The 11,701-nt window shown below is 44.4% G+C and overlaps 1 protein-coding gene across 1 annotated transcript in view; it reads left to right on the top strand.

Annotated features, from left to right (window-relative positions):
* SNX27 (sorting nexin 27) overlaps positions 1-9,985 on the top strand; it is an 82,103-nt gene extending 72,118 nt beyond the window's left edge. Inside the window, exons 9-12 of the mRNA XM_024762857.1 lie at positions 4,176-4,325; positions 4,655-4,783; positions 5,167-5,226; positions 6,125-9,985. Of these exons, the coding sequence (XP_024618625.1) occupies positions 4,176-4,325; positions 4,655-4,783; positions 5,167-5,226; positions 6,125-6,172 (387 nt within the window). The 3' untranslated portion in view covers positions 6,173-9,985. The remainder of the gene's footprint in view (positions 1-4,175; positions 4,326-4,654; positions 4,784-5,166; positions 5,227-6,124) is intronic.
* Positions 9,986-11,701: the final 1,716 nt, after the last annotated feature.

Below are 11,701 nucleotides of genomic sequence, written 5' to 3'. Positions count from 1 at the left end.
CCCCAAAGGGGGGGGGCCCACAACCCCAAAAAAAAAAAAAAAAAAAAAAAAAAAGAACACAAGTGCAGTTAGTACACTGATAGGTTTCCCCGTGGGTCATCTGAACTGAGTATAAAATATGCTTCTCTTGAAAACCTGGTGCCAGTGTACAAGTGTGTACCGGCCCCATAATACTGCAGTCCTATTTTAAAGACCTCCCCCCTGACAAAAGTTTGGGTTCTATTCAGGTATCAGTGTTCAAAGACATTAGCCTAGTCAATGGTCAATACATTGAAACTACCACCTCAGATGGACCCTTCAGAGCCCGTAGGTCTTGATACCATTATGATAACAACTTAGCACAGTTGATAGGCCTGAGATTAGGCCATATCACTACGATTAGTTGCCAGATCACTGTGAGACCTTCAGCAATTCACAAACTTGTCACTTTCGGTTTCGTTTCTGTAAATTGGGGATGTTCAGGTTGCTAGCTCTCAAGTAGAATCTTGACAAAATACTCCAAAGTTAACAGATAAATAAGCTTTGTGTAAGTTCCCTTGCTCTCCGAATACAGAGGACAGCTCATACCTTTGCCATAGTTTGTAATACCCAGTGTGATCAAAATGTTTTTGTTTTTTACCTGTTTGCAAAGTTAGATTGAATCTCAAATTAGGATGGTTGAGAATATAGTGTACATAAGACTTGTTTTTTCTTTTTTCTCTCTCTCTCTTTTTTTTAAGTCTTTAATATTTATTTATCTTATTTTTGGCTGAGTTGGGTCTTCGTTGCTGCATGTGGGCTTTCTCTAGTTGCAGCGAGCGGGGGCTACTCTTCGTTGCGGTGCTCGGGCTTCTCATTGCAGTGGCTTCTTTTGTTGCGGAGCACGGGCTCTGGGCGTGCAGTCTTCAGTAGTTGTGGCTCGCGGGCTCCGTAGTTGTAGCTTGCAGGCTCTAGAGTGCAGGCTCAGTAGCTGTTGCACACAGGCTTAGTTGCTCTGTGGCATGTGGGATCTTCCCGGACCAGAGCTCGAACCCGTGTCCCCTGCATTGGCAGGCGGATTCATAACCACTGCACCACCAGGGAAGTCCCTCTCTCTTTTTTTTCAACTCTCACACAAGCAGTGAACGTGTAACTTATGTCTTGCCATTGTTGAACTGACAAATAAGAAGTTCCTGGGTTTGGGGTTCCCTGGTGGCGCAGTGGTTAAGAATCCGCCTGCCGATGCAGGGGACGTGGGTTCGAGCCCTGGTCCGGGAAGATCCCACATGCTGCGGAGCAAATAAGCCTGTGCGCCACAACTACTGAAGCCGCACGCCTAGAGCCTGTGCTCCACAACAAGAGAAGCCACTGCAATGAGAAGCCCGCACACTGCAACGAAGAGTAGCCTCCACTCGCCGCAAGTAGAGAAAGCCCGCACGCAGCAACAAAGACCCAGCACAGCCATAGATAAATAAATAAAATAAATAAACTTATTAAAAAAGAAAAAAAGTTTCTGGGTTTGTGTTTGTCAACATAATTTTTAATGATTTCACACAAGGCAGTATATGTGGAAGTCAGTGTTTCTCAAAGTGTAGTTGCCAGCCCAGTTACATGGGAATCACTTGTCAAGCCTGCTCAAAATGCAGATTTCTGGACCCCACCTCACATTTACTAAACCAGAACCTCTAGGGGTAAGATCTAGAAATATTTGTGAAGATTTTTACAGAAGCACCCTAGTGAGTCTGCAACTTTAGGTGCTTGAGAAACACTACCCTTGGAATTTGGGAGAGTTGGCTTCCAAGTTTCCTCTCAGGCCTTTATTTCAATTTTAGATCTGGTTTGACCCTTGGCAGGTTGTTTGGGAGAACAGAGAGTTCTCCAGAATGGACCTCCATCCCTCACCTAAAGTGTTTTGCTCTGTTAAGTACTGTCTCTGCTTTAATAACCATCCTATTTCAGTATTTACCTATCTTGCTGAACATTGAACATTTATAAAATGTCCCATGCCATACCTGTCCTCTTCTCTTGCCTGATATGCACCATCATCTAAGTGGTATACAAATCAAGGAAGGTAATTTAGGGTACATATTTAGCTACTCAGAATTTAATATGAAAGGAGAATAGACAGGATAATTTTTTGTTTGAAGTACATAGCTACACCCTTATGTAAATATGTTTGAAAACAAAAATTAACTTTCCTTTGGAAATTTGGATGTATGTAAAATTTTAAATATTTCTTCTCTGTGTTTTCTGCAAATCGAGGAATGTAGAGATTGCCCACTTAAAACTGAGAAATACTACCTGACCTGATAATCTCAGGAAAACCTTAAATTTCCCCGATGACACCTTACCTTAATGGAGCCTTTAAAATTTTTTTTAAAGCTGTCATGTATTGAATACCTAATTATGTACTAAGTACTATGCTAGATACTTTTCAAGGTCACAAATAACTGTATGGTATAGATGCTATTATTATTTCCCTTTTTATGGAAGAGGAAACAAAGGCTCCTAGGATTTAATAATTTGCTAGAGTTCAAATAACTTGCCCAAGATTACAGAGTTAGGAAGTTATGGGTCCAGGATTCAAGCCTGGGGCGTTCTGGGCCCAGGCTCTTGATCACTACTCTGCTGTTTGCTGCTTGTTATAACCCCACAAGAGTTCTCTCCTATGTCATCCACTGCCTGTCATATTTACCAAAGTATAGATAGTAGCCAGAGATTTATTTTTGTTCATAGTGCCAGTAGAAGGCCTAAGCAGTTTATCACTGTTTCAGGATGGATGATGGTCAAGGGGGATGGATGGGGTAACGGAGGGAGACAGAGAAGAAAAATGATGCAAGTGAAGTATTTTGGCACTTCTGTATTGACCCTGTCCCTGTGTTCTTGCTACCCCTTTATAAGTTTTCACCTTTAAAGTTGCTATTATTTTCCCCAAGCAGAAGTAAATACAAAGTAGGGAAGGGAGCCTGTGGTGTAATTTTTTTTCCTCCTGGGCCCTTAGGTCTTCCCAGACAGTCCCTGGTGGCAGTAGAGACAGTCTTAGGTGCCATTCCTTGGTACCAGAGCCATAGGTTGCCTAGGGTCCTTTTTGTGCCTGTCTCTTCTTTTCTCTTGGTGAGGCGGAAGGCAGCTCTCCAGTGTATTCTAACCTCCGTACCCATCTAGTTGAAATCAACTAGAGTGCTATACCTTTGTCTTCTCTCTAACTCTCTGCGCACATCACCACTATGCCTTGTTCTTCCTGTGTGACATGCAGATGGGGGTGTCACACAGACTTGAGACTATTTGCTTGTTTCCCAGGCAATCACTGAGGAAACCAGGTCAGAGTCCCTGCATCTTATTTTTCCTTATCATCTTTCCCTATTTCTCTTCTCTCCTTCCCATTCATTATCTTTTACTCTCTCCCCTCTCAACTCAACATAGTGAGTTAAGTAAGAGAGAGGCCAGCCTTAACTGTAGAGGAGAAGGGACAAAGAGTTCAGAGACCTCTCTGGATCAGTCTTGGAGCATTGTACCTGTGAGGGTCACATATGTCACTTGTTTTGGGTCTAGATGCTTTTTAAGGAGACATATATGCTGGAGACCCAGGGGACAGTGGGGCTAAATGGGACAGGTTGGTAATAGAGAAAGGATCAGAGGCTTAGAAATTAAACCTGGCTTCTAATCCTGATTGTGCCACTTACTATTACCTGTGACATTAAGCAAGTCTCATTATTATTCTGAGTTTCTGTAAAATGACTAACTTTTAAAGTTTCCTTCAGCTTAAACTTTTTATGAATATGAGATTTGGGATAGCTTAATCCTCATCACTGAGATCATTCTAACTTTTGATTGGAGAAGAGATGAGAAACATTAGCTCTCTTACCTTAATTATAAGGATAGATTTGATTGCATCCCTTAGGTACAGTGAAAATAGAGGGCTGGACTAAATGGCATTGTGAGTTCCCTCTAGTCCTAGGGCTCTTGGTTGCAGTATCTCTTCTGGCTTCATTTATATATAAGTAGAGAAAGAGAGCAGGGTTGGAAGTATGGAGTTGGAAGTTAGAAGGATAAAGGATCATCTAGGAGTCCTGTACCAGCTCGGCAATGGATGTGAGACCAGAGGCAAGGTCTCCAGGTTGCGAGGTTTCTCTCGGTTCTTTTGTGTGCCATCGCAGCAGCTCCTGATGATGGTGTGGTTCTATAGTAACACTGTTTCTCTTTCCTTTTTTCTCTAGTACCTCAACATGCTAAGGACTTGTGAGGGCTACAATGAAATCATCTTCCCCCACTGTGCCTGTGACTCCAGGAGAAAGGGGCATGTTATCACAGCCATCAGCATCACGCACTTTAAACTGCATGCCTGCACTGAAGAAGGACAGCTGGAGGTGAGAGTTCATTTAGCATGTAGCTGGGAAGTCAGGGGGCATGGTCCAGGAACACCAGGAATACTTTGATACTCCCTTGCTATGTTTTAATTCCTCCTTGTGGGGGAAATGATATCAAGACTGTTTTGACTGGGGTAAATAGGCTCTGGATCTACACTGCTCCTCACCTTCACTGGCTGCTTACACTGACTTTTATTCTTCTGTCACAGTCTTTTCCCTGAAATGATGTAGACATCTCTACTGATTTCTTTTCTGCTGTCTGGTTCAGAACCATCTTACCTAAGCTCCCCAGCATTCTCAAACTTATGCTCTTGTTCTCGGTTGTTTAGAACCAGGTAATAGCATTTGAATGGGATGAGATGCAACGATGGGATACAGATGAAGAAGGAATGGCCTTCTGTTTTGAATATGCTCGAGGAGAGAAGAAGCCTCGATGGGTTAAAATCTTCACACCATATGTGAGTGGTAGTTGGGGAAGCATGCACGGGGAAAGTAGATTGGGCTTAAAGTTCTCCTTAAGCTAAATGCATAAATGGAGAGAGCTGTAGAGCAGTTGTTTTGAGATCTGAACCTGTTTGAATCCTAGAGCCCCAGGTTCTTCCTGGCTTTCCTTTAGGCCTGAGTAGGATTGGCAATTTCATATCCCACTTGACTCACAGTTAACCACTAGAAGGAGCCAGAGAATAGCAGATGAGCCAGGCCTGGGTTTTATGGAGCTTGTTAAGGTTTTTCTCTAGGCTGAGCAAGTTTGGAAGGTGACTCTGGGCAGGAGTTCAAAGGCATGGTCCTCTGGTGCCTGGTCTTGAGAAGCCAGTGAGTGTTGCTCTGTTTTTTTTTTCAGTTCAATTACATGCATGAATGCTTCGAGAGGGTGTTCTGCGAGCTCAAGTGGAGAAAAGAGGTAATTCTAAACAATCTTGAATTGGCCTTTTCATCTTTTTTTGTTTGTTTGTTTAAAATGTATAGTCCTGTGGCCAAATACCTGGGGCCCTCATCTCCATCTGTCTAGGAGTATTAGTTAGAGACTGGTTATCCCATGTGAGCCAGGATATTCTTCCAGAGAGGTTATTAGCCTTGGACGCTAAACGGACTGTGCCAAAAAGCCCTCCTTCCATTGTCTAGAGACTGGCCATTGGCTACAGGCTATTCCATCCCTCATAACTTCATGCACCCTCCTCTGCTTGTTTTTTGTCGGTCGCCCTCTGTGTTCTTCCTGACCCAGAAGGGCAGCTGTCCTCAGTTTTAGCCATTCTGACTGGGTGAGATGTGAAAGAGTCTGTCTAGGCTAACCAAGAGTGTGTGTGCATGAGAAGGTTTTTGCTGCTGCTTTCCTGCTGTCTGTATATGCCAGTGCTGGAACAGAATTTAAAACATTCAGAATAATTAGCTACTTACTCTCAAAGAATATGTTCCCAAGGTTCAGAGGGTAAAGTCAGGAATAAGAAAATTTATATTCTTGGTATAGTAGAAAGAACATAGGGCTCTGGGAATCAGATCTGGATTCTCTCCCAGCTTTTTTTCTCTCTGTGATCTTGGACAAATCAGCCTCCCTGGATCTCAGTTTTCTCATCTTTCCTCATCTGTGAGACAGGAAGGCTGAACCAGATAGTTAATATCCTAGGTCCCTTCCAACTCTAAAAGGCTATGATTCTTGATGGAAAGTTATATCAAGTGAAGAGGCCAATCAGATCAAGTCATCCATCCAGTCATACATTTTCTGTGTGAGGGGTTGTCTCTAGATGGGAGGAGATGAGGACACCTAAGGCTTCCCAGTAACTGTTTTCTTTTTTTCCTTTCAGAACATTTTCCAGATGGCGAGGTCACAGCAGAGAGATGTGGCCACCTAGCCTTTCGTTACCCTCTTCCCTTCTCTTCACCCTCATCCTCTTATCCCTTTCGTCTCCCATGTCAGACAGAGTAACCATTAACACGAAAGAAGAGAAAAAGGAAAAAAGTCATTATATTCAAAAGCCCTAAACTAAATATTATTAATAATCCCTCTGAATTTCATATCTCTGGAATTGAGCTGGTAGAGAACAACAGATGGGTCAGCACCAGGAGTCAACTGAGTTAAGACAGGAAAAGAAATAAGCCCAACCAACTCGCCAAAGGTATCTTTGTTTTTCAACTGGGCCTCATACCAACAGACTCTCCTTGTACTATATTTTTAGAACTGGAACTATGAACTCCATCCATTTGCACTGTTCAGGCATATATATGTATGTATGTAAAAATTATATATACACAAATTAGCTGCACGTATATACATATATATATTTCTTTTTAAATTTCATATTGATGGCAGTACCTTTTTTAGCTTGTGTTTTTACACACCTTTCACTAGAATTCATGACTTCTCTCTTGCTCTCTTTATTTTGAAACAAACTTTAAAAAGGAAAAAAAAAATTTACAGGGAAAAATACCTCTCCTCATGAAGGACTCGAAAAGTTTACAACCTGCTTGGGTTTTTCCCCCCTTTTTTGTATTGAATGAAGATTCTGGATCATGGGTTGCCATAGAGTCTGAGGAGCAAGGAGCATAGTTTCTTTATCTTCCAAGAGGCTGCTGGGGAGGAGAAAGAGGTGTGTTTCTCAAGGGCAGCAAGGCTGCAGATCTGCAGCGAGAGTCTAAAGACTTGGTGTGGTCTCTCTTGATTCCAAGACAACTTTCCTGGTCCATCTCTGTCTCTTCCACTCATGGCTTTTAGCCACATTCTACATCTTCCTGCTTCCCGAGGGCCCCCTGTATGGTTTCCCTCAACAGGCCTAGAATGAAGGGGAGGGCGGGCTCAGGAGGTTGACGCCACAGACACCTGAAACACTTAGAGGTCATGATTTCCCATTTCCCTGCTCTTTCTGAAGCAGGGATGGTACTTGGGACCAGAGTTAAAGCTGATACCTTTAGGCACAAAGATTGGACTTAAGTAGGGGGAAGGAAAGAAGAAAGTCCCTATGAATATAAGCTTGTCCCTACTCCATTGCTGACCAATAACCACCCATAACTATTACATTCTCTGTGACTTCCTTAAACGCCCATGTTGGGGAAGGATCTGACAGCATCCCCAAGGCCTTGGGGAAACTTGGAAGGGTTGGTGGCCCGTGCCGGGCAAACCATACCCCGTCCAAGCCAGCTGAGGACCCAGGAAGGAGCAGTAGTAATATGGGTGATTTGGGTTGGATCTCAGCTTTGAATTAAAAGGAACCTGAAGGAAAATCTTTTTGTCCCTCAAAGAGCTCCTCATCTGATCTTGCAGTTAGACCTTTTGAGACCTGAGAGCTACATCCCAGGATCTGGGGCCAGGGCTGACTGGGGTGGAGCAACATTCTCAACCCCCAGCCTCCAAAGGTACTGCATTGGGAGCTCTGATACAGTCAGGCTCCGATGCACCTGAAACATTTTTGAGCCTTCTTTACTTTTTTCCTTCTCTACCTTCTAAACAGAAACCTCCATAGAATGGCATCTTTTGCTTTGTCTAACTGGGAGGCAGCCATAGTTGGTTGTAGTCAACTCCACTGAGCAGTGTTGGGGTGGTTTGAAGTTTCTGTTTTTGTAACTTGTTTTTGCAGATTGTTGTGAGGCCACTTTGCTCTCTGTCTCACTCTGTTGTCTTGGCAGGCGCTTGCCCCATGGGGTGTGGGATCGTATAGGACATCCTATCTTTCCTCACCTTCTCCAAACCCAGGTGGAATCACAGAGTGCAAAATGTAGGAAAGCTGAATGTTTAAAATTGCAGAGAGTGATCCCTGATTTGGAGGCTTTGGCACAGAATTAACTTCTTCTGGCTTAAATGAATTTAATAATGAGCCAAAGGACCCTGGAAAGAAGGTATGTTGATTGCCCACTCCAAGATGCTGAAGAGGCTTTTGGCACCAGCTTTGTTCAAACTTTAAAAATAGCAGTTTGCCCCTATTCCTTCAGAGTGGGAGAGGAATGAACAAATCCGGGAGTCCGTGGGAAGCCCAGATGCTGACCTGTGATGTGAGAGTAGCGGGGATGCCTTTAGCGTGCATAGACGCTGCTCCTGTGTCGTTCTGACCTGGCACTCACTTGGTGCTTGGAGATTGGGTGAGGGCCCTGTAGGTAGTTAGCCTGTTTAGCCCCTGCTTGAGGCTGTACCACTAACAAAGCCCCAGCTACAGTGAGAAGGGGAGAGCAGGGAAGCCCTGGAGGACAGCGCCTTCTTCTCTCCCACCCACAGCAGTGTCCTGCAATGGAGGCAGAGGTCGCTGTGGCTGTACAGCTCCATCCAGTCAAGCTCTTCTTTGCACGAAGCAGTGTTAGTGTGATACCCTTTCCCCCTTGCTCTGCACTTCCTTTCTTGAATCCCTACCACCTTTCTCAGTCCAGGGTTCTGCCCAGGGAGTCTTCTGCTCAGTCTCTTTTTGCAGTTTGTCTCCGGGAAATAGTCTCCCCTTTCCCCCTGCTTTGCCCCAGCAGAGCCAGCAGGATCTCCCTGATCTCTTGTTGTCCTCCCTTCCCAACAGAGAGTTTCTATCCATAAAAACTCAGAGTTTTTATGGATCAGGAGAAAATGCAGGCCCTGAGACACCTATCCCTGCAGAAAGGGTTCCCTTGGGCCATACTTTGGGTTTTCTGCTCCTTACATTTTTATTTTACTCTCCCTTTTTCTGCCCTCCCCTTGCCCTAGGTCTAAGCGCAGCACAGGCGAGTGCTCGGGGCAGCTCCTGGGCCTGGACAGCTCTCAGGGAGGAATTAGAGAAATGTTCAGCATCCCCGTGCCTGGCCCATCCAGTTTCATCCTTTAGTTACGCAGGCCAGTAGCTTCGGGTTATCCCTTCTTATATCTCCAAACCCAGTGCTTGGAGCAGCAGCTCTAACAGGAGGTGATACCTCTCTCTTTCACTTCAGAATTTGCCAGCTTAGGGGCCTGGCTCTTGAAGGCAGTTTTCTTAAAGGGGACTGCATCCTGGGTGACCCGAAGTCTCCAGACCTAGAGGGACAACTGTGCCCTCCCTTCTCTGCTTCATGTTCTCTGGCTGGATTGATTCAGCGGTAGAAACCATTTGGTCTTTTGCACCCCAGCATACCGCTAGGTTCCTTCCAGAGTCATTGTGTCACATTAGCTTCCTTTTGGAGGGAGGGTGATGTGGGTAAATACTCAGATAGCAGAGGCAGTGGGTGTGCATCTTTAGTTCCCCATCTTCCGGTTTCACCTCCTGCCCTCCTCTTGCCCTAAACCTGAGCACATCATGCCAGGCCTCACTCATACAGGATGGTGTCAGCTCACTCCTCAGCAGTAATCTACGGTGTGTGGGAAGCTTAAGGCTCTGGGGAAGAACAGAATCGAAGAGGGGATGATGTGGGTGGAGGCACTGGCCAACTAACTGCTAAACTTGGACACCAGTTTTATATCACATCCCCCTTTGTAAGCCAGTGAGCAGGGCTTCAGTTTTCCCCAGACCATGCACACTTTTAATTTATTTGAGAGAAACTCTAATTGTATTTTCACTGCAGTATCTTGTATTTTTTATTTGTGATTTAAGAAATGTGAAGAGAAAATACACAGACATATAATGGCTAACAGTGTTTCTTTCATTCCTTGTTCTAGAGCTAACCACTCTAAAATTGTTTGGTAATGTCACTTAGTGTAATTAATTGTAACATATTCTTTTAAATAAATTGATTTATTGATGAAACTATTTTTTGGTTTCCTAGACTTACAAATCCTTCGGGTTGTGTGGGAAGAGGTGAAGAAAGACGTTTGAGATTTGAGTTTGAATGATCAGTCTGAAAATGGGAAGGAACATCTGACTAGTCCTCCTGACCAACTAGCTAGTGAGGCGGTTGTTTGAGAGCAGGAGATGGGGAAGGGTGGGAAAAGGAGAAGCTGGGAGGCCCCTGGTCCAAAGTTCTATTTCCAGAAAATTCCTCCTTTGAAAATTCCTTCTTCCCCCTCAACCCTCAGGGTTGGTTGTGCCAGCTTGCACAAACTCCACGTTAAGACTCACAGGACTTCTGTTCCTCAGCCTTATGCAGATAGAGCCTGGCAGAGCCCTTGGGACAGATCTTAGCACTGTCCGCCTGCCCGCAGCCACATGTATATACTTTTTCATTTTTCAAGTTACTTAGGAAACTTCTCTCTGGAATCTGAGCTGAATGGTACCTATTACCCCTAACGAATGCCAGCTCAATACCGTGTCCTCTGGGTGATTATATTCTCCCCTCTGCCCACACTCCTGAGAATAAGCGTGGTCTTGCATGTTCTTTGCTTTTGCGGAGGAATCTCAGGTGTTGTAGCCTGAGTACCTACTCTTAAGGATACCTACCCTACTCTGTGTGTTAGTTTATGGGCTGAATCTATTCCGAAAAGCTCAGCATTTACGTTAGGTCAGATATTTTAAATTATTTTTTATAAACCTTCCTGTTTTGTTTTTCTAATCCCTAGCCATGTGCTTTTGCTCCTTGATTGGAGACCATAAGAGCAAGGTGTAGTTTGACATTTGGTTTGGCAGTTCAGGGAGAGACATTGCTGTGGGTCTCTCACTGAGCCGTCAGCATTCAATAATTGAAATCTGGTAAATACTACTGTGCTAATGGGGAAAAAAATTTTTTTTTCTTTAACAAGGGAAGAATCCACAGAGAAGTAGAAAGTGGAACTCCAGAGTTAGAATTATAGAAGTTAAAGTCAAACATTTATTGAATATCTACTGTGTGCAGGGTATTGTGTTAGATACTGCAATAGATACAAAAGCGAAGTAAGACACACTGTGCTAACTTGCAGCCTCTCAGAGGAATGACCATATGACGTAGCTGTGGAAGGGTTAAGTGCTGGAAGGACTAGAAAAGGAGGGGAGAAAGATCTCTGGGTGAAGGCAATGAAGGAAATCTTTTTTTTTTTTTTTTTGTGGTACATGGGCCTCTCACTGTTGTGGCCTCTCCCATTGTGGAGCACAGGCTCTGGACGCGCAGGCTCAGCGGCCATGGCTCATGGGCCCAGCCGCTCCGCGGCATGTGGGATCTTCCCGGACCAGGGCACAAACCCGTGTACCCTGCATCGGCAGGCGGACTCTCAACCACTGCGCCACCAGGGAAGCCCAATGAAGGAAATCTTGATGAAGAAAGTGAACTGTTTAGATTAAGCAGAATTTCAACAAGAAGGCATTCAGCAAGCTTTACTGAGCCATTATGTGCCAGACACTAGTAATTGGGAATGAAAAGACATGGGTGTGGCGGAGCTCAAACTTGGCCAGATGAACAACAAATAGCCCTGTTTCATTAGAACTTAAGGTGTGTGTAGGAATAAAACAGAAGATAAGCCTTCGAAGACCCTTAAATGCCAGGTGAAGTGCTCTACGTTAAAAAAAAAAAAAAAAAAAAGGGAGGGGGGATTCCCTGGCGGCCCAGTGGTTAGGACC

Source organism: Neophocaena asiaeorientalis, unplaced genomic scaffold (genome assembly GCF_003031525.2).
Source record: "Neophocaena asiaeorientalis asiaeorientalis breed wild unplaced genomic scaffold, Neophocaena_asiaeorientalis_V1.1 scaffold167, whole genome shotgun sequence".
In the NCBI taxonomy this organism is placed as follows: Eukaryota; Metazoa; Chordata; class Mammalia; order Artiodactyla; family Phocoenidae; genus Neophocaena; species Neophocaena asiaeorientalis.
This window is presented reverse-complemented; position numbering and strand designations above follow the sequence as displayed.